Here is a 22,257-nt window from a genome sequence, read left to right as displayed (position 1 = left end):
TGGGGGCAGATAACAAAAATAAATAAAATTTTTTAAAAAGAGGAACTTTCATTAAAGACATTATCAGAAATTTAAATACAGGTTGAGTGGTCTAGAGAGTCAAGGAATTATATAAATCAGTATGCCGATGAGATAAGTAAACTGGGTGACAAAAAGTAAAGATCAGAATGCTGAGAGATGATAAAGCTGGACACTGGACAAAGGAAGAGGAGCCAGAGAAGACCAAAAATAAAAAAATAAAAAAAATAAAAGAAGAAAAGAAAAAGAGAACACAACAAAAATATGTAGTTGTGGAAAGTCAGGTAAAGAGAAACCCAAGCCAGGAACTGATCAGCATTATCATTCTACTCAAGGAATAAAAACAGAAATGCTACCATTAACGAAAACAAGCAGAATGATGACTGAGATGAGGTCACTCAATCTGGCAATGAGTTAGTCACCGGAACACTGCAGCTTGACAACTGGGTAAATTCAGCCTAGCACTGACTTCCCTCTTCCTAAGGGTTTTCTGGATATTGCCCTTAGTTTCTTGCCATTCCCAATGCCCTTGACAAACTGGTACAGGCCCTACCTTGTGAAGGCGTTTGACTAGACCTTCATTGTACTCTTGGCTGCCCTCAATCATGCCAGTTAGGGGATTAGAGAACCATTCTTTGAACTCGCGATGAGACTGGAAGACATGGGGCATCAAAAAGTGCATCAAGGACCACAGTTCCATGAGGCTGTTCTGCAAGGGTGTTCCTGTCAGGAGCAGGCGTCTCTGGCTGCAAAGAGACAGGGGAGGATGGTCAGCAAAGTCCCAACTGTCCAAGCATCCCACCCGTCAGGCCAAGTCAACCCTCCGATGAATCTCAGACATCTCCATCTCCACCTGTTGAAGTTGAGCAATGACTGCCAGCGCTGAGACTTGAAGTTCTTGATGTTCTGAGCCTCATCCAGAATGAGATAGCGCCAGTTCTTGCGGCGGAAGGCCTGGTGGTCCTGCAGCACCAGCTTGTAAGATGTGATACATACATGGAAGGCATTGGGCTTGGTCCAGCCCTGCAGTATCAGGAGAAAGTAGCAGAAAGTGGGGTGAAAAGAAAGAGCAAAAAGAAGACATCCTAAGATCTTCAAGAGACAGAAATCAGGTTGGGAGAAAGGAGTAAAGTCCCAGGAGCAGAATGGGGTAACAGAAAGGGAAGGGAAAGGAACTCATTTGAGGAAAGGGCCTAAAAGTATAGGAAACATCAATAGGGGAAGGGAGCAATCACATGGGGAAGCAAACCTGCCGCTTGAGCTTCCTCTCTTTCTGGGCTCCATAGTAAGTAAGGATTTTAAAGCTGGGGCACCAACGTTTCAGCTCCATCTCCCAGTTCAACATCACGCTGGTGGGGACAATGATCAAATGGGGACCCCAGTTACCTGTTTAGCAAAAGAATGAGAGATGTACAACACGGTGACTGCAGTTAAAAATACTGTATTGCACATGTGAAATTGCTAAGAGTAAATCTTAAAAGTTCTCACCACAGGAAAAAACAAAATGTTTTGTAACTATGTATGATGATGGACGTTAACTAGTCTTACTATGATGATCATTCTGCACTGTATACACATACCAAATCATTATGTTGTACATCTGAAATATAGTGTTAAATGTTAATTATACCTCAGTTTTAAAAAATAAAGGAAGATTCGGAGAGATCTGGGGCAGAGGAATTTTAAAAAAGATGAGAGACGGTAAGGAAATACAAACTTTGGGGTTCTGGAACTCAGGTATAAAACCCTGACGATTCTGTCCTAATGGCCCTTCCTAAGAATCCTAGCACCATAATACAAATGAACTTATTTACAAAACAGAAACAGACCTACAGACACAAAAAACAAAATTATGGTTACCCAAAGGGAAAGGGGAGAAGGGATAAATTAGGAGTATGGGATTGACAGATACACACTACTACATGTAAAATAGATAAAAAGACATTGCTACATAGCACAGGGAATTACATTCAATACCCTACAATAACCTAAAAGGAAAAAGAATCTGAAAAAGAACATATACATACATACGTATAATCAAACCACTTTGCTGTACCCCCTGAAACTAACCGAAAATTGTAAATCAACTAAGTCAAAATTTGTGGGGGGGGGGAATCTTAGTGCCTACAATGACCTCTCTATACAGTTATTGACCAGAGTCAATGAAGCTACTTAGCAGCAAGAGACTGTTTCACCGTGCTACAGCTGAAGTCATTAAATAAGCTTCCCAGGAAACTGGCCAAGGGAGACCCAAGAAGAAGGGCCCGGCCCTAGTTACCTTTCTCACAGGCCAAGTGGGCAAGCAGGGAAATGGTCTGGATCGTCTTGCCTAGCCCCATCTCATCAGCAAGAATGCCATTAAGCTTCTTCTCATACATAGTAACCAGCCAGTCCAGCCCAATGTGTTGGTACTCCCGGAGCTGGCCCCGTAGGAGCAGGGGGATGGGTGTCTTCACCTAGTAGGTAGGAAGAGAGGTAACACAATGGAATCGCGGAATCCGTCACTGAGAAACAGGAGAGTCAAGATATGAGAAAGCAGGGGCTTCCCTGGTGGCGCAGTGGTTAAGAATCCGCCTGCCAAAGCAGGGGACACGGGTTCGAGCCCTGGTCCGGGAAGGTCCCACATGCCGTGGAGCAACGAAGCCCGTGTGCCACAACTACTGAGCCTGCACTCTAGAGCCCGCCAGCCACAACTACTGAGCCCGAGTGCCACAACTACGGAAGCCCACATGCCTAGAGCCCATGCTCCACAACAAGAGAAGCCACTGCAATGAGAAGCCCGCACACCACAACGAAGAGTAGCCCCCACTCGCCGCAACAAGAGAAAGCCTGCACGCAGCAACGAAGACCCTAGGCAGCCAAAAATAAATAAATAAATTTTTAAAAAAATATATGAGAAAGCAGAAGCTTGGGCCTGGAAATACCTGGGTGGTGGCCAAGGTGTAACCCTTGGGCTGGAGACTTTCAGCTGCTGCAGCGATGTCAGTAATTTCCTTCTTAGGGCCGAGAGTGGTGGTGGGCCCTGGGGTGGGAGGTCCACTGCCCCCATCTGCCTCACTCTGCTCTTCGTCCCTGGCAAGCAAGTACTCCACCCCAAAGTCATCATCTTCCTCCTCTTCCTCATCTGCTTGGCTCTGTGATTGGGACTCCTCAGATTCCTCAGACTCAGATTCCTCCGATTCCGAACTCCCGCTTGTTTCTTCCTCTTCTGAACGCTCATCTTCCTCATCCTCACTCTGTTCCTCAGCAGAGTCTAAAGCACAAGATCAAGGCTTAGTGTTCACCATACCTACTCCTCCAGTCTTGCCCTCCCCAGCTCTTGCCTCATGACCACACATTCACCTGACTGACTGCTACTATCCTCTTGAGTAGCCTCTTCAGCTTCTGTGGCCCCCTCTGGTTCACAGTCAGAGCTGTTAGCCTCAACTTCATCCTCATCTTCCTCTTCACTACTCCCAGAACCTGGGGCAGAGGCATCAGAGGCATAGGCTCCTGCATACTGCTGCAGTAGCTCCTCCACAGACAGCTCACCTGGAAGAGAAGTGAAGGATAAGCCTTTACGTGCTTCATGGGGAAGAAGAGGAGGTCTGAGTGGTGCCAGTTCATTTTACCTCAGCTTCTACAGACACTGCTAGGCCCAGGTCTGAGGGGAGGCAAAAGAGTTTACTTTCAGCAGCAGCTATTTTCAGCCAAGCCCCGTAACATGGGCTAGAACTGTGGATGGCCCTGCCTTCCATTGGGAAGGACGGTATCAGTCTGAGGAACCTCCCCTTTAAGGTTCAGACCAAACAGGGCCACTATCCTCTTCCAATAGTTCTTCCCTCCACTCAGCTCTCACATCTCTTTGTTCAAACTTCCATCATAACCAATCATAATTTTCTACTTTTAACCATCTATAAATCTGTCTCTGTCACTAGATCTGGAGTATCTCCAGGAGGGATAAAAGTGTCTTATTCATTTCTTTATCTCTGGCATTCTGCAGAGACACCAAGTGGATACTCAGTAAAATGTCTGGTGTCACCTTCTCGAGCCAACTCGCTCAGCTCCATGGCATGATCCACCTCCCCTTCCAACTGCTCCTCAGCTGCTATGGTATCCTCTTCATCCTCCGCTAGGAAAGAGAATGAACCAAGATCAATGGGGACAGAGGCTCAGAACACAGTCCAAGTGGAAGAGGTGAGAAAGCCTGAAATATTAGGTCTAGACAATTCAAGGGGTAAGAGGCAACAGGACTGAGAACAGGCCTGACCTTCATCTTCATTGGCAGCAAACTCTTCATCATCCTCATCTGGATGCCAAGGCTGTTTGTTGCGCTGTGTGACAGAGGAGGGTGGGGGCTTTACCTGTTTGGCAGAGGATGAAAAAGGAGAAGGCCTACGGTTAGAGCAGCAAGAGAAAGACACAACGTTGAATAAGATGTCACAGAAGAGTCTCTCTGTCCCACTGAGTGACAGTTACCACTGACACAGTCCCAGGGCAAGGATACAATCAAGGGTTTTCAGTTTCAGTACCAGCTACCAAATCCTGGCCCCACTGCCCGGGGGAGGACCTGTGAAAGTGCTAGAAGAGAAACACAGGCCCCCAACACCAACACCATGCACTCGGACACATGGAAAAACAGAAAGCTTAGGTCCAGAAGAGACTTCAAGGTTACCATCTCAGCTCCGAACCTACAAACCAGCAAGTGAGTATTAGGGCCATTCCACAGAAGCGACAAGGACCAAAGTAAGTTTTTTTTTCAAGCTCACACAGCAATTCTAAGAGTACAGTACACTCTTCCACGCATCAGAAATCTGCCCATTTCAGACCGTAACTTGCCCCAAACCCAGGTTCTTTCCTATCCATCCTCAAATGAGAGCCCAAGTGCTCAGACCAGGGAGGACTCCTAAAAACCACAACCAACCTTATACACTGGAAGAACTCAGTCCTTAAGGCTCTCCCTCTGCTCCCACTCTGAACCCACCTTCTATCCCCTTCTGCCCATACCTTCAACACCTGAGAGGACTCTTCTTCACCACCTTCTTCAGGCCCATCTCGGGTGTCACTATCACGAGATGAGGGGGTTCTTGAGGGGCTGGAAGGCCCTCCTAGCAGCTGAGGGGGGAGGGAACGGAGCAGCTCTTCCAGTGGCAGTTCTCCCTCACGTCGAAGTAGCTCAATCTCACGCCTCTGGGTCTCTGCATCATTGCCTTCCTGTTGTTCTTCAACCTCAATCGTCTCCTCATCATCCTCTTCCTCCTCCTCTTGGGGTTGGAAGTCCCCATCTATAGCAGGAGAACAAGGTCACAAAGTCCACGGGGCCCTGCAAGCCACAGGGTGGGTTTTCAGCTCTGGAAAGGGTACATGAGGAAGAGTAACAGAGCTAAAGAGGACACACACCTTCATCATCCATCCGGGAAACTGGGGGTGGAGGACTAGAGGCAGCAGAGGAAGAGCCAAGGCAAGGGGAGGAACCAGCTTTGCTGGAGGTTAGTGGCTGGTTGAGGCTCTGAGACAGAAGGTCTGAGTACTTTTCAGTTTGCCCCACGATGAAGTCCAGGTGCAGGTCCAGGGCTTTTTTCCGCTTTTCCTCAAGCCGGGACTGTTGTTTGAATTGCACCACCTGACACAAGCATGAAATGGAGGAATCACCAAGACAATCTTTTACTCATGTATTCTTACTCAACATTTAGGGAAGCCTCCTCTATGCTAGGCCCTGGGCTGGCTTTTCAGGAGGGAAGAGCTAAATGACCTTAAGGGTGCTTCTGAGGAAAGCAGACAGGAAGCACAGGATAGAGAAGAGCCAGCTTAGTCTCAGGCAGTGGGAAAGACTTACAAATGTATCTGGAGCTGAATCTTAAAGATTAAGTAGGTGTTCCCTAAGTGAAGATGAGGAAAAAGGCATCCCCTGCAGCAGAAAAAGCATGTGTAAATGGCCACAGACATACAAAAGAATGTTTGAAGTGGAAAGAAGAAAAGGAACTGGCAGAATACAAGAATGAAAAAAATATAGACAGAAGCCAGGTAATACTTAAGAAACAATTACAGGGACTTCCCTGGTGGTCCAGTGGTAAAGAATCCCTCTTACAATGCAGGGGACATGGGTTCGATCCCTGGTTGGGGAACTAAGATCCCACATGCCGTGGTTCAACTAAGTCCATGCACCATGACTACTGAGCTCGCACGCCTCAATGAGAGAGCCCGCTTGCTGCAAACTACAGAGCCCATGTGCCCTGGAGCCCGGGCGCCACAACTAGAGAGAGAAAACCCACACGTCACAACTAGAGAGAAGCCCACACACCGCAACTAGAAAGAAGCCTATGCACCACAACGAAGACCCTGACGCAGCCCAAAAAGATAAAAGAAAAGAAAATAATATTTTTTTAAAAAAGAAACAATTACTTAATAAACGAGAACACTTCAGTTAACGAGAACTTTGATGGTATTTAAGCAGGTAAATGTCACACACATGAAAAAGCATGCTGAATGGGCTGCAAAGGACAGATGGCCAAGGGGAGTCAAGAAGTCCTATTAGCAATCCCCAAATGCAGGGCCCATATTTTTCCACTGTACTTCTCTCTTCCTCGTAGAACTCAATGCTTGAAAGGTCCAGCACACAACAGAAATGTCATCAGAGTTGCCTAAAATAATTATCCACTCTCTCGAGGAGAACTTTTGAGCATTCATGCTACCCACCAGTCAACCCCAAGGCATTTCCCTTTCCCAATCTCTGCTGCCTACCTTCTCCACATTGCTCCAAAACTGCCTAACATCCTTGGCCATGGTGGAGGCGATTCGGCGCAGCTTAGCCTGCTCCTCCCTCCGGGCCCGTTCCTCTTTCTGCCGCTGCTCCTCGTGGTGCCGGATCACCATTCGCACCACCTGTGGGAATGAGGTGAAAACACTCCAAGGCCAGACCCCTGGCCCGTCCCCAAGTCAAGGGGAAAGAGAAAAGTAAAAGCCAAGAAACCTGGGAAGTCAGAGCTTGCCTCTTGAGACTAGAAGCCATTTACAAGCACTGTACACCATTATGTTTGGTTCCCTTCCCACCAACCTACCCAACAAGAAAAAGCAAACCTGAAAACAAAATGGAAGGTAGTAGGTCCAGCTGAGGACATACCTTACGGGCCACACCCCGTTTCCAACGGCGCTCCTGAGCAAAGTCGGCAGAGAGCCACTGCATCTCCTCACACAGATAGTCCCAGTGGCCCTTGGGGCGGGGAGGCTCGGGCACTTTAGGCAGTCTCTTCAGTGACCAGAAACCCTCCTTCCGCAGCTCAGCAATCCGAGTCTCAATCTCAGCCTCCTAATGAGGAAGAGCTAGGTCAATCAAATTACTTGGCATATACTTCACCTCATGACCCTGGCTGAATCCCTGAGCTCTGACTATGTACAGGCACTGACTGGACTGAGTGTTCTATGCTTGTCTTTAGTCCACATACCAATCCTACGAGTTGATATTACATGCTCTTCAGGTGAGCAAAAAAAAGATCAAGGAGATTGAGTGATTTACTTGAGATTACACAGATAGGAGGTAATAAGTACTGGGAATTAAAAATAGGTCTGACTCCACACACCAGATTTCATGCTTTTTCCATTTTTTCACACTCCATACCTTATGAATATAGGCAAAACTTAGGAAAACATATCCAAGGGAAGCTTCCCAGAGAACAAGGAAAGCATGCTTCCTTACTGACTCTAGATACAGTGAAGGGACCTTCACTGCCGCAGAATTCTACTTACACAAGAGTATGTTAGTACTTAGAAATATGCTATAAAATCCAATTTACATAATCCTGTTTCTGCTTTTAAAAAATATTTTTATAGAAATGTACTTTTTTGTGGAAAATACTGAACAATTATACACAAAAAGATTAACAGTGGTCAGTATTACAAAAAGATAACACTGTTTCTACACTGATTATATCTCATAAAAAAAAAATGAAAGTGCCTGAAATTTTTATTTAACAGAGGTGACTTATAAACTCAGGACAATTGCCCTCATTATTTTTGTCCTCTCCTGACAAAAACTAAATCAAAGGAACTAACAGCCACAGATGAGACAAGAAACTAAATGGCCTGATGGTCACCAAGGAAACACCAAGACAGACATGGATATTAGACCAAGCTCGAGCATGCATCCAGATTCATCTGTAGTGCTTTTTAAGACAGTGGTGGACCCCATGCCTAGAGTTTTAAATGGGTAGGTAGAAGAAGGGTACGAAGAATTTGCATTTCTAATAAGTTCCTAGGTAATGCTGATGTTGCTGGCCCAGAGACGACATTTACCTCTGGTAAGTTTAACAGAGACTACAGGAGAAAAAGGTGAAGCAGAAACCAGTAAATCTTAGGAGGCTTATAGCTTACAAAGCACTTTTGTGTCTATTTTCTCCTTTAACAAACGTTTTAACAGCCTATTCACTACTACACCATCCCTATTTTAAAAAAAAGAAAATGAGGCTCAGAGTTCAAGCAACTTGCTCAAGATCAAAGCAGAGCCTGTATTGTAAATCAAAGATAAGGAAAGAAATGTAAAATACCCATGGGACATAGGAGTTCAGGGAAGAAGACTCCCAAGAAGCCTCATGGGCCTTCCCAATACGTACATGCTTGGCCTGCTCTGCAATCTCAGCATGGCTCTTCTCCCACTTTGGGCCCTTGTTAGCCAGGTCAGCAGCCTGGGGTAAGCTGAGCCCCTCCAGGGGCACTGTGGCACCATCTGGGGGCCCTGGAGGTCCATCCAAAGAGGAATCTTGAGCTATATGCTGGGGGGAGATGCCACCTGCCCCACTAGAGGCTGGGGAACTGGATGAGGCAGGGGACACAGGATTGCTGCCTGTCATGCCGTCCGACACCATCTAGAAAAGAGAGAAATGATAGATAAGATGAATGCTTAGCAGCACTCTACCATGGGTTTTAAGTATATTACTTCATTCTATCTCCACAAGAAAAAGCTCCGGAGTGAGGTACCAACCTCATTTTTATAAACACAACATTTGGGATAAAGTTTTAATAAGGTACTCAAGATGGCAAAGCCAAGTTTCCAGTAAACACTTGGCATGCAAGAGGAATTAGAGCCTGACATTTACACAATTCCCAAATTCAAGACTACTACTATAGTACATGACTTCAAATTTTAATGATTTTTTCAGAACCTCAATGATTCCACTCACATAAACAACTCCCTATTTTTCCCTCCTTTTCACAGCAAGTATGGCAGATTCACCCATGCGAATAAATCTGAGCTACCGCCAAATTCAAAAAGCATCAAAAAGTCCAAGATCACCTAAACCTCTTTATGTTCATCACCAGTCTCGGTAGTTTCCTTTACTGGAGAGGTAGGAGGGGAAAGGGAGGATTGGTCACTGTTCTCAAACATCCACCTATTACAAGGTACCGCATAAGCAATAAGTAGAGAACAAATTCTACTTAAATGTGGATAGTGAGGGAACTCATGAAATTCACTCTGGCACACAAGCCTCACAGTGTGCCACTCAAATTCCTACCTCAACTAAATGAAGAAAGACATTATGCTGCATAATTTCCCAGCTGCTCAGGAAAATAACATCAAACCCATAACCATCAAAAGCCTACTGTACAGGAAACCTAGGTCTGTCCAGTTTTTTAAAAGTCATGATTTTCTTCTCCTACCTCCAGCACTCCCTCAGTATGAGAGAAGAATGAATACTACACACCATCCATAAGGCTTACCTCGTTCCAGTTCCAAAAGAAACCAAGCTATTCTCAAAGTACGCAGTCTTAAAAGCATTTTGTCACAAACCCCATTTCCAACCTGGCTTAATTCAACTTTTTTCAGGTAATAAGGAATTTCCATGCTCTTAGAGATCAACATTACACTAATGTCAAGTAGAATATGAGTATCCAACAGGCTTGACAGCCCACCTGAGCATCAAAGATTCTCCAAATTCAGCTACCCAGGTAGCTAGGATCATGGAAACACAGCTAAGACCTGCCACATTTCTTCTGCCTCAAAGCCAGCAGCCCACAAAGCAGAAGCAGAGAAGGAACCCTCCCCACTTTCAAACCTGTGTTTGCAAGATTGGGAGCTGAGGGTGAGCAGGGGAGGGGCTGCTCTGCATGGTCCCACTCCCAGGCTCCTCTTTGGATGCCTGAAGAACGACTGGGTCGTTGTCACCACTGCTGCTGGCCGAGGGGCTGGCGTCCGGCTGCAGGGCATGCTGGGAGCTGGCCTCATTCTGGGCCACCGGCCACCGGGACCCGCCTTCCAGGGCCCGGGGCCCACTAGGGCGTCCCAGCCTCCACTCAGGTTCACCGGCCTCTGGAGCACCTAAAGTAGGGTAAAAAGAGTAGAAATGGGATTTAGAAAGATTAAAGAATCTTCTTAAAAAACAGGGATAACACTAACAAATAAAGGTAACCAAACGCAGTGATTGTAGCTTACGTTTCTTGAGCATCTATTATGTGTAAAATACTTTACTGAATACTTACTTGATGTGTTCTATAATGCTCACATCTACCTTATAAACCAGATGCTTTTCATGCTATGATAACTGCTTATTTAGTTCCTTCTACGTACCAAAAACAGAGCTATGCAGAAAAGACCGCTGACATAAACGTAGCTTATGTTCTAATATTTCCTCTATTTTATAAGTTAGGAAATCAGAATACAAAGAGACCAAAAGACTTGCATAAGGTCACAGTAAGGAAGTAGGAGGAGGAGGACAAACCTAGACAGTCTGATGCCAAAACCAAGAGAACATGCTACTCTCCTTGGTAGAGTCAGGGTGATCAGATCTTTCTCTCTCCATAATCCCAGATCTGTTGTTGCACCACAATCATTATCTCAAACATCCTTCCCATTATCATCAGCACATGAAATGGTATTTGAGCCCTCACCTGTGTGAGCTGAGACCACACCCCCTGTGAAAGTCTGTACTTCCACGGTGCCGCCGTACTGAGGGGAATCACGCCTGAAACACGGAGGAAAACAGCAGTGAGGAACTAATCCACATTTACCAACACCCATCAAAGCCTTCTTTACACCAACTTTTGAGGCTTTTAAATATACCCAAATCAGTTCAAAGGCGGAAGAGGGTTACAGTAGTAAAAAAAAAAAAAAAATCACATTTCAGAAAAGTAAAAACAAATCATGTTTTGTGAAAACAGAATTCCCTAGTAACATGAGATTCTGGCTGGGGAGGAGAAGCAGGGAAATGAAGCCCCCCAAACAAGTTTAAAAAGCTTAAGGGTAAAAGGCTCCAACTTCTGAATGGAGGACAAACTAACAAAGCCAAAAAAGCTGTCACATCCAGAAACTCAAAAGGTGCTGGCTGCCTGGCAGCCGGCTCTCCTTTCCAGTGAGGGCTAAACATAGGAGGATCCACCCTTCCTCAGGGCAGGCCCTGCGACTCCTATACCTGCGCCATATGACACTTCCCCAAACACCAGAACTAGAGCAGGAGACCTTAGAGGAGCAGATGTAAGGAAGCCCGAACAGCAAAGAACCAAATCCCGGAAATAGGCAGGGTAAACCCACACAAGGCCCGGAAGTGTTTCCCCAGTGTTTAAGGAAATTCTTTAACCACGGTGCAGCCTTCGATTCACTCCACCTTCCACAACAGAGTCACTGGAATCGAGCTAACCAGAATCCAAGAAGCTTGAACTCTCGACCCCCAGCTTCATTACCGTCTCCCAACCCGTCCCCAAAGCCTGACCCAGCGTGACCCCTGACCTCTGCCCCAACTTGCCACTAGCCCTAAGATAGTCCCGCCCCCTCCTAGACTCCCACCCCACCCAACGTGCGCGACTGGGGGAGGGGCCCGCGCGTGCGCGCCTGGAGGCGGAGAGAGCCGGCTGCGCGCACCGCCCGGGGGCTCCCGCCAGAACCCAAACCCACGCACCCAAGGGTCGCAGGACTAGGAAGCCTCTCATCCCTGCCCGTCAGGGAGCCCCCACCACCAGACCGCGAAAGGCTGAGATAAGGAAGGGCTCGTGCCGCCAGGTCCTGACTCCTGACTGGATATGGTGGGCGCGGGCCCCGACTACTCGTCCCACGCCCCCCTTCCTCTTCCCGCGCGCCCCTTAGGGGGGACTGGGGTTGGTAGGCGGGCAGGAGCGCACCTGGGTCCGTCCTCTCAGGGCTCGCTCGCTCGCTCAGGCACGCGTGCGCAGACGGCCGGGAGGGGAGAGGAGACGCGCCCGGGACCAGAGCCGGCCGGCCTGGGCCCCCTCAGCCTGTCTCTATGGGCGCGCGCCGACAGCCTCGCGCACCGGCCCCGGGGCCCCGGCCGAAGGTGCGCGCGCAGCACCCCGGGAAGGTGGGAGGGGAGGCGGTGGCGGAAAGATGCGCGCGCAGTCACCCGTAAGGGGAGGGGGAGCTGTGGGGCGTCCGCCATCTTGTCTCCCTCTCCTTACCTGCGTCCTCGGGGGCGTGCGCACCACCCCCCCTCCCGCCGAGGAGGGGGGAGGGCCCCCTCTTGGCCGCCGCCTTCGCGGCCTTTAAATTCCCCTGGGGCCCGCGGTTACTGCCACCGCCTTGCTTCCACTGCTTCCTCTCGCGGCACAGAGATGCGGGCGGTGGGTGGGAAAAATGGGAGACGCTACTCGCAGCGAACCGCCACCGCCGCTTCCGAGGCCTCACCAAAATGGCCGCCGCCGTCTCGGCCGCCACCACCAACACCACCGCCACCACCACAGCTCACTATCGCTACCGCCGGCGCGGCCCGTCCTCTCGCGAGAGACAGTAACTGGAGGTTCGGGGAGCGGAGAGGTTCGCGTGCTAGCGTAGGGCGCTGTCCGAAGCGCAAGGCAGTCTGGGAGATGTAGTCCGCCCGGAGGCTAGGCGCTTGCCCCGCTGCGGAAAGCTTTTACCCTCCACCACGGAACCTGCCGCTGGGGCTGCTTTGCGGCTGCCAGCTCGCATCGATCCACCCCACTTTTTTTTTTTTTTAATAGATCACGCAGAAAGCTGAAGCAATTTCTCAGGTACTTTCAGCAGGTTAGCAGTGGAACCTGGGCCTCTGGATTCCCACGACAGTCCACTACGTAGAGCTGCTTCGTTTTACGCAAGGGTGGTATTCCCAGTAACTCCTAAGCCGTTACGCCACCTGTTAGCCAACTTTTTAGGTTAAGAACCCCTTTGAGAATATGATACCCTCACCCCGGAATAGAATAATAATAATAACAGATACTTTCTATTGAGGCCACTTTGTGCAGTGATTATCTCTTTTAATCCCAGCAGTGCTCCATTTTACAAATGATTTGAGGCTCATAGATTAACCAGTGACAGAGTCCAGAACGAAGATTCATAACCAAGCAGTCTAAGTCACAAGGATACACACACTCACAAAATTTACCACCTAAAGCCCACCCTAGGAACCAGGTACCGATTCCCAAATAAAGCTCTCATTCAGCTCCTCTTCATCCACTCAGTTGAGCTCTTCCCCATTCTACTCAAAGAGTTGATTCTCTCTCTGTGTCGTTGATTTGAAGTCCTGTTTTTGTTACAGCAAAGACCAGGGGTTGAAAATTCAAAAACCTAGGAGGACCAGGAAGGTAGTGTAAATAAAGCAAAGAGGGGCAAAATACATCAGATTCAGCCACAGTGTGTCAGTTTGCTACCTCTGTCCTATGCTGGAGCCTCAGGGCACACAGCAGCATCCAGGATGTATTGTTTGATTGAAAAAGTGGGTAAGTGCCCATCCATTTAGGCCCAGTTCAAAATCTTTCTTTCCAGGCCAAGCTTACATATTTCTGAGACTCCATAGAACCACACTGAGCTCCCAAGAGATCTCACATTTCTTGGCCTTCCCATATACTTTTTTTATCCCTTTTCAATATTTTTCCTTCAGAATTTAGCCCAAGGGCCACAACCCCCAGATGATCTCTCTTGACTACCCTTAGGCTGGTTTAATACCCCTTCTGGCTCCCATAGCCTCCTGGGCTTCATAAAGAACTGATTGCATTGTATCTGGATTCATGGTCTGTCCACCCCACACCCAAAACTGTTGTTAACCCCTTGAGGGTAAAGACATGGTTTATACCTGACAATTCACTATGCCAGTCTTAGAAAGATTATTCAGGAAATTTACTAGTATTATCACACCTTATGAAACACAGAAATAACTGGTATTGGATATGTGAGCTCAAACTCAAGATAAGTCTGAAGTCTGTCTTCCATTTTCGTTGACTATAACCCTGGTCCAGCCACCATCATCTCTTGGCTTGGATTACTCCTGACTGGGCCTCCCACTTCCACTCCTGTTTCCCTTTACTCCGTTCTCCACACAGCAACCAGAGTGACCTTTTCATATAAATCAGATCATGATGCTCTCACACTTAAGATCATCTTAGTTCTCTTAAATGAAAATTATGTATCATGGTTTAAAATTCCCATACGACAGACATTATGTTGAGCTGAAGAAGCCAGACACGAGAGTTAATGCATATGATTCCAATTATATAAAGTTCAAGAGCAGACAAAATTGATGGTGATAAAAATCCGAACAATAACCATTGGGGGAGAAAGCTTTTAACTGGAAAGATGCACAAGGGGGATACTAGAAATGTATCAGAGGTTGGTAAACTATGGCCCAAAGGGCAAGTCCTGCCCACCACCTGTTTTTGTACAGCTGGCAAGCTAAGAATGGTTTTTACATTTTCAAACGGTTGAGGAAAAAAAAGAAGAAAAAATATTTTGTGATACGTTAAAATTACAAGTAATTCAAATTTCAGTGTCCGCAACTAAAGGTTTATGGGAATCTGACCATGCCTCTTCATTACATAGCAACTATGGCTGCTTTCCTACTATAGTAGCAGAGCTGAGTAGTTGCAGCAGAGACCATAGCCCACAAAGCCTAAACTATTTTCTATCTGGCACCTTACAAAAAAAAGTTTGCTGACTCCTATATCTTGATCTGGATGAGGTCACATCCATGGGTGTATACAGATGTAAACATTCACTGAAATGTGCACGTAAAATTTGTACACGTTATGTATCTCACAACATGTATTTAATACTTAATTTTTTTCAATAAAATAACCCTACAGGATATGATCCCTATTTTTTTTAACCTCATTTACCCCTCGTTCACTGTACTGTAGCCACCATGCCCTTCTCCAAACCATCCATCCAATTCGCTTCTGCTTCCAGAGCCTTCATCTCCATTGTTCCCTCCGTCTAAAAATTTTTCTTGGAATTCCCTGGCGGTCCAGTGGTTAAAACTCAACGCTTTCACTGCCTAACCCTGGGTTCAGTCCCTGGTCGGGGAACTCAGATCCCCCAAAATAATAATAATAAAAATAAAATTTTTTCTCATGGCCAACTCTCCCTTTTCATGAAGGTCTTAGTTCAAATGTTGCCTCCTCAGAGAAGTTCCCTGACATTAAATAGCCCTTTCACTGCCTGTCGCTCTTTATCACATGCCTTTTTCACAACCCTTACCTGAAGTTATTAATTTATTTGTATGTTTGTTTATTGTCTGCCCCCTTCCCACTAAAAGATAAACTCCTTGAGAGTAGGTACATTGTCACAGCGTTACAGTATCTCTAGATAATTAATGTATGAAAAACATTTCAAACAGCCCTGTGAAGAAGAGATTGTTCCATTAGACAAATGAAATTTTGGTTGAATGAAAAGTGAATAATGAAGACTCAATATTATCAAGATGTCAGTTCTTCCCAACTTGATCTATAGATTCAATGCAATCCAATCAAAATCCCAGCAGGTTACTTTGTGGATATCAACAAGCTGAGTCTAAAGTTTGTATGGAGAGGCAAAAGATCAGAATAGCCAAAACAGTATTGAAGGAGAACCAAGTTGGAAGACTGACACTACCAGACTTCAAGCCTTACTATAAAGCTGCAGTAATCAAGACAGTGTGGTATTGGCAAAAGAATAGACAGATCAATGGAACAGAATAGAGAGCCCAGAAATAGACCCACATAAATATAGTCTACTGATCTTTGACAAAGGAGCAAAGGCGATACAATAGAACAAAGGTAGTCTTTTCAACCAATGGCGCTGGAACGACTGGACATCCACATGCAAAAAATTTAATCTAGACACAGATCTTATACCCTTCACAAAAATTAACTCAAAATGGATCACACACTTAAATGTAAAGCACAAAACTATAAAATTCCTAGAAGATAACACAGGAGAAAACCTAGATGACCTTGTATGTGGCAATGATGACTTTTTTTTTTTTTTTTGGCTGCGTTGGGTCTTCGTTGCTGTGCACACGCTTTCTCTAGTTGTGGTGAGTGGGGGCTACTCTTCGTTGCGGTGCTCGGGCTTTTTTTAAAAATAAATTTATTTATTTATTTTTGGCTGTGTTGGGTCTTCGTTGCTGTGTGCAGGCTTTCCCTAGTTGCAGTGAGCAGGGGCTACTCTTCGTTGCAGTTCGCGGGCTTCTCCTTGCGGTGGCTTCTCTTGTTGCGAGCACTGGCTTCAGGCGCATGGGCTTCAGTAGTTGTGGCACGTGGGCTCAGTAGGTGTGGCTTGCAGGCTTCTAGAGCGCAGGCTCAGTAGTTGTGGAGCCACAGGCTTAGTTGCTCTATGGCATGTGGGATCTTCCCGGACCAGGGCTCGAACTGTGTCCCCTGAGTTGGCAGGCGGGTTCTTAACCACTGTGCCACCAGGGAAGTCCAAAGATGACTTTTCAGATGCAACAACAAAGGTATGATCCATGAAAGAAATAATTGATAAACCGGATTTCACTGAAATGAAAAACTGCTCTGTGAAAGACAGTGTCAAGGAAATGAGAAGATAAGCCACAGACAGAGGGAGAATATTTGCAAAAGACCCATCTGATAAAGGACTGTTACCCAAAATATACAAAGAACTCTTAAAACTCAAAAATAAGAAAACAACCCGATTTTTAAAAAATGGGTCAAAGACCTTAACAGACACCTCACCAAAAAAGATACACAGATAGCAAATAAGCATATGAAAAGATGCTCCACATCATGTGTCATCAGGGAAATGCAAATTAAAACAAAAATGACATACCACTACACATCTATTAGAATACTCCAAATCCAGAACACTGACAACATCAAATGCTGATGAGAATGTGGAGCAGTGGGAAGTCTCATGCATTGCTGGTGGGAATGCAAAATGGTACAGCCACTGTGGAAGACAATTTGGTGGTTTTTTACAAAAGTAAATATACTCTTACCATACAAACCGGTAATCACTCCCTTTAAACACCCAAAGGAGTTGAAAATTTATGTCCACACAAAACCTGCACATGGATGTCTACAGCAGTTTTATGTAGAACTGCCAGAACTTAGAAGCAACCAAAATGTCCTTCAATGGGTGAATGATTAAATAAGCTATGGTACATTCAGACAATGGGCTATTATTATTCAACGCTAAAAAGAAGTGAGCTATCAAGCTATGAAAAGACATGGTGGAATCTTAAACACATTACTAAGTGAAAAAAATAAATCTGAAAAGACTGCATACTGGGACTTCCCTGGTGGTGCAGTGGTTAAGAATCCGCCTGCCAATTCAGGGGACACGAGTTCGAGCCCTGGTCGGGGAAGATCCCACATGCCACGGAGCAACTAAGCCCGCGCGCCACAACTACTGAGCCTGCGCGACACAACTACTGGAGCGCACGCACCTAGAGCCCGTGCTCCGCAACAAGAAAAGCCACCGCAATGAGAAGCCCGCGCACCACAATGAAGAGCAGCCCCCGCTCGCCGCAACTAGAGAAAGCCCGTGCAGCAACAAAGACCCAATGCAGCCAATAAATAAATGAATTTTTAAAATTAAAAAAAAAAAGACTGCATACTGTATGATTCCAACTATATGACATTCTGGAAAAGGCAACACTATGGAGATAGTAAAAAGATCAGTGGTTGTCAGGGATTGGGGGTGGGGAGATGGGACGAATAGGAGCACAGAGGATTTTTAGGGCAAAGAATACTCTGTATGATACTTACTGGCGGGTACATGTCATTATACAGTTGTCCAGACCCATAAAATGCACACCAGGAGTGAACCATAATGTAACCTATGGACTTCGGGTGATAACGTGTCAGTGTAGGTTCGTCAATTATAATAAATGTACCACTCTCATGGGAGAGGTTGAAAATGGGGCGATACTATGCATGTGTGGGGGCAGGGGCTATATAGGAAATCTCTGTACCTTCCCCTCAATGCTGTGAACCTAAAACTGTTCTAAAAAATAAAGTCGTGGGGAATTCCCTGGCGGTCCAGTAGTTAGGACTCGGTGCTTCCACTGCAGGGGCCTGGGTTCTATCCCTGGTCGGGGAACTAAGATCCCGCAAGCGGGATAAATAAATAAATAAATAAAATAAAGTCTTAATTTAAAAAAAGGTGAACGATGCCCATCTTTTTAGACCCTCCTCCCATCATCCTCAGAAGACGAGGCCAAGCCAGAGTCTGAATGGATTGAACATAGCCTTGTACTACTAATTCCTTACTATGTGACCTTGAGCAATTCACCTCACCTCTCTGAGCCTCTCTCTCCTCATCTGTAAAGTGGGGATAGAGTTGCTGATGTAAAATTGCTTTGAAAGCTCTAAAGAACCAGCTGAATGCAGGGGTGTATTTTGAACCTCTATTTCAGAGTCTCAAATTCATGATCTTCAGGTCAAGTTTAGCCTTCAGATGTGCTTTACATGTTTTGATATTCTGAGTATTATTAATACTTTAGGCAGGAGAATGAAGGTTCTTAATTGCCATAAGCCCCACCATTTCTAATTGTCTTGCTGGGCAACCTCACACATTCGTCATATCTGCCTGGCTCCTGAAGGCAGTTGAATCTGCAACTTCTTGTTCCTACACGTGAGTGGGAGAGACGGGAGCAAAGACGACATAGCCCTTGCTCTCAAGAATTTAGTCTCATTGCGGAATGAGCTGTGAGCTTGGTAAAAAGTCAGGGCAGAGCGTTTTGATGCCACAGTGGTCAAGGGTCGTGTCAGATCCAGTGGGGAGGACTTCCAAGGGAAGTTGTCGTTTCAAGTCTGACCTTGAAAAATTTAGGCATGAAGGGTAGGCACTTCAAGAAGATGACATGGGCTCAGTGAAGCTGAGGGTTGTGGGGGACAGTGAGTAGATCAGCTTATTTTCTTTATAAGGGAACAGATTGAGACAGATAGGTCACCTGGAGCCAGAATGCCAAAGGCCCAGCATGCCACGCTAGGTAGTAAGGGATTCGTTCAGAGGTTACAGGGAGCTATTGAAAGTTGTTGAGCAGGAATTGGCATGGTCCAGACTCCACTTTCCAAAGGACAACCTAACAGAATGAATGGGGTGGCTGTAAAGATAGCTGTAAGCCTGGAGATAAGAGAGGCCAGAGCTGTTACCCAGTTGTAATGGGGGCTACTGGCCAGCAGGTGGCAGTGGATATGGAGGGAGAGACTGCAGAGGAAGAATTAGCAGGATTTGGCAGACAGTTGATTGCTAGTGATAACGATCCTCTAAACAGCAGTTCCTCTTGCCTTCTGTGAAGCTAGCCTTTCCCAGTCTCCTCCTACCTCCTACCTCCCTGGACGCTCCTTCTCAGTCTTGCTTACAGGCCACTTCTCCTGGACACCTCCATCAATTGTAGGGGGTCCTCAGCATACTTCCCTCAATTGCCTTCTCTCATCCAGCACATTCTCAAGGGCAGAGGCAGGTACCCCAAAATTTCAAGACCCCTCCCTTACAGGGACCCTTCATTATTCGAAGTATATGGGGGTTATAGAACAGTCTAGGTGAGGTGGGAAAGCCAGGTTGCAACCCGAAAGCATTTGCACGTAAGCATTTCTGATAATTTGCCTAAAGAGAAGAAAAAGACACTAATCCCTAAGGCTCCAGTAATTTGTCATGATTTCATCATGCAGTCCAATGACCACCTCTTAAGCCAAGGACTCGCAAGGATTATTCCCAGCTTGGAACTTGGTTTCCCATCTAACTCGTGGATTCCTCCTGCAGGCATCCCAGGCACTTTGTATGCATACATTTAAAACTAACTCTGGCGGTCCAGTGGTTAAGACTCCATCCAGGCTTCCACTGCAGGCGGCGCGGGTTCGAACCCTCGTTGCGGAACTAAGCTCCTGCATGCCTCATGGCGTGGCCAAAAATAAATAAATTAATTAATTAAACTGAACTCATGATCTGAACCACAAATCCGCTCTGCAGTCCACCACTATCCACCCAGTTCAAACCAGAATGGAAGGCAAAACCTTCCCTTTCTCTCACACCTCACATCAAGCCACTGAGTCTTTTCCATTACATCTGAAATATTTCTCTCCAATGGATATTTCTACCCATTTCCCTCCAGTCCCACACCCAATTCTTAGCCCTTGATGACTTATAATCAGTGACAGTACCAAGAACTGGCTTGTTGGGACTGCAGGGACTTTAGTCCTCCCCTGCCCCACTACCAATCTCTAACTGCCTCCCCACCCCATTCTTTGATATGGACAATGACTGTTTTCTCATTCTTATGTAAAGTGATATGCAAATGAAGCTTCTAGGGGAGTCTAGTCCTCTAGCCTTCTGCTCTCTACCAGCCAGACAGCTGTTCCTAACCCTCCTGTTCCTAACCCTCCTCCAGACAGCTGTTCCTAACCCTCCTAGGGCTTGGGCTGTCTGCACCAGCCTCCTGAGTGGTCTCCCTGTGGCCAGTCTCTCCTCCCGCTAAAGTCCCAGCTCTGGCAGGGTTTCCATTCCAATGGGGGTAAACAGAGAACAGGCATGAGAGAGTGTAGTACAATGTCAGGGCTTCATAACGTGGTAAAGCAGGTGGAGAGGGGCAGAGATGGAGGGTCTGGGAAATGCCATTTTAGATGAGGTAGTCTCTGGTGAGGTGGCAGTTGAACAGAGACTTGAAGGTTTCTCCTCCACACAGCAGCCAGGGAAAACCTCTCTAACTTCAAAGCTGATACAGTCACTCGACTTCAAGTCCTTTCATGGTTCCCATGAAACTCCTTTCTGAGACCCACAAAGCCCTGCTTGGGTGGCCTTTGCCAAATCCTCCAGCCTCATCTCTCCCAGCCCTCCACACTCCAGCCACGCTGGCCTTCCCACTCGTGTCCCTTTATAGGCTCTTTCTCTACTCTGGGCTTTCTCACACATGGTTCTCTTTCCTTTCCACCCAGTCAAAGCTTACAGGGTAACATCACTGCCTCCAGAATCCTTCCCTGGTTCTCAGACTACGTTATATCTCCTATAACATTCTGTGTTTTTTTTTTTTCTTGCCTCTCAGCACTTTAACACTGGAAATAATTACTCGACTTCCTGAAGGCTCATGGCAAGAGAGGGGTCACATCTGTCTTGTTCACTTATGTGCACATGTCTATACCCATTGTCTGGAAGAGTGACAGTCACATACTAAATATCAATGGATAGGGGTTGGTTGTTGTCTCTCTGTTTTTTATTTATTCTTTTTTTTTTTTTTGGTCGGGTTGGGTCTTCGTTGCTGCGCGCGGGCTTTCTCTAGTTGTGGCGAGTGGGGGCTACTCTTTGTTGCGGTGCGTGGGCTTCTCATTGCGGTGGCTTCTCTTGTTGCGGAGCATGGGCTCTTGGCGCGTGGGCTTCAGTAGTTGTGGCTCGCGGGCTCTAGAGCTCAGGCTCAGTAGTTTTGGTGCACAAGCTTAGTTGCTCCGCGGCATGTGGGATCTTCCGGGACCAGGGCTCGAACCGGTGTCCCTGCATTGGCAGGCGGATTCTCAACCACTGCGCCACCAGGGAAGCCAGGTTGTTGTCTCTATGACCCACATATGTGAGATTCACTCAAAACTTATAACAGTGACAAACACTGTAAGCACCAACCTGTGTTTTTACACAAATTAATTCACTTAATTCTCACAAAACCTTATTGAGTAGATTGTCATCCTCGTTTTTACAGATGGTAAGAAAAAAAGATGGTTAACTAACTTGTCCCAAGTGACAGAGCTGGGAAGCAGCAGAGCAGGGACTCGAACCCAGAGAGACTGGCTCACGTGTGTGCCCTGAACTGCTGTGCAACACAGCCTAACAAATCCAGGTCTATGAAGCTCCAAGTATTATTCTAGGCACCAGGAAGATAGTATTGAAAAAACAAACCAGTAAAAAACTCAACATTCAGGTTTTTATTGAGCTGATATTCCTGTTGGAGAAAAACAAAAAACAAATTTATAAGCAAGTAAAAGTATAAAATAACGGTAGGTAATCTGTGTTATGAAAAAATAAAGCGGGGTTGGGGAGAGGGAGTGAGGGGCACGGGTGGTGCTTTTCTGGACAAGGCGGTCTGGTAAGGCATCTCTGGTGTGCTGACA

General features: G+C 46.5%; 1 protein-coding gene and 1 non-coding gene across 6 annotated transcripts in view; both read right to left on the bottom strand.

Annotated features, from left to right (window-relative positions):
• The window catches only part of SRCAP (Snf2 related CREBBP activator protein), a 32,626-nt gene extending 19,688 nt beyond the window's left edge, over positions 1-12,938 (bottom strand). For 2 of the 5 annotated variants that reach the window (XM_028499860.2, XM_055089975.1), the window contains exons 1-16: positions 12,100-12,938; positions 10,876-10,949; positions 10,044-10,306; positions 8,604-8,855; positions 7,118-7,303; positions 6,739-6,879; positions 5,398-5,620; positions 5,005-5,282; positions 4,268-4,361; positions 4,040-4,129; positions 3,361-3,549; positions 2,943-3,271; positions 2,297-2,474; positions 1,268-1,404; positions 872-1,041; positions 572-764 (exon numbers count right to left, since the gene is read on the bottom strand). In XM_028499860.2, the coding sequence (XP_028355661.1) occupies positions 572-764; positions 872-1,041; positions 1,268-1,404; positions 2,297-2,474; positions 2,943-3,271; positions 3,361-3,549; positions 4,040-4,129; positions 4,268-4,361; positions 5,005-5,282; positions 5,398-5,620; positions 6,739-6,879; positions 7,118-7,303; positions 8,604-8,855; positions 10,044-10,097 (2,514 nt within the window). In that variant the 5' untranslated portion in view covers positions 10,098-10,306; positions 10,876-10,949; positions 12,100-12,938. The remainder of the gene's footprint in view (positions 1-571; positions 765-871; positions 1,042-1,267; positions 1,405-2,296; positions 2,475-2,942; positions 3,272-3,360; positions 3,550-4,039; positions 4,130-4,267; positions 4,362-5,004; positions 5,283-5,397; positions 5,621-6,738; positions 6,880-7,117; positions 7,304-8,603; positions 8,856-10,043; positions 10,307-10,875; positions 10,950-12,099) is intronic. The other 3 variants (XM_007107402.4, XM_007107401.4, XM_028499859.2) reach the window with 3 other exon arrangements.
• LOC112064880 (small nucleolar RNA SNORA30/SNORA37 family) lies at positions 4,452-4,582 on the bottom strand. Its single transcript, XR_002891732.1, has one exon. It is a non-coding gene; the product is annotated as a small nucleolar RNA SNORA30/SNORA37 family (small nucleolar RNA).
• Positions 12,939-22,257: the final 9,319 nt, after the last annotated feature.

Source organism: Physeter macrocephalus, chromosome 14 (genome assembly GCF_002837175.3).
Source record: "Physeter macrocephalus isolate SW-GA chromosome 14, ASM283717v5, whole genome shotgun sequence".
NCBI classification, from domain to species: Eukaryota; Metazoa; Chordata; class Mammalia; order Artiodactyla; family Physeteridae; genus Physeter; species Physeter macrocephalus.
Note: the sequence above shows the minus strand (reverse complement) of the source record. Positions and strands in the feature narration are given on the sequence as shown.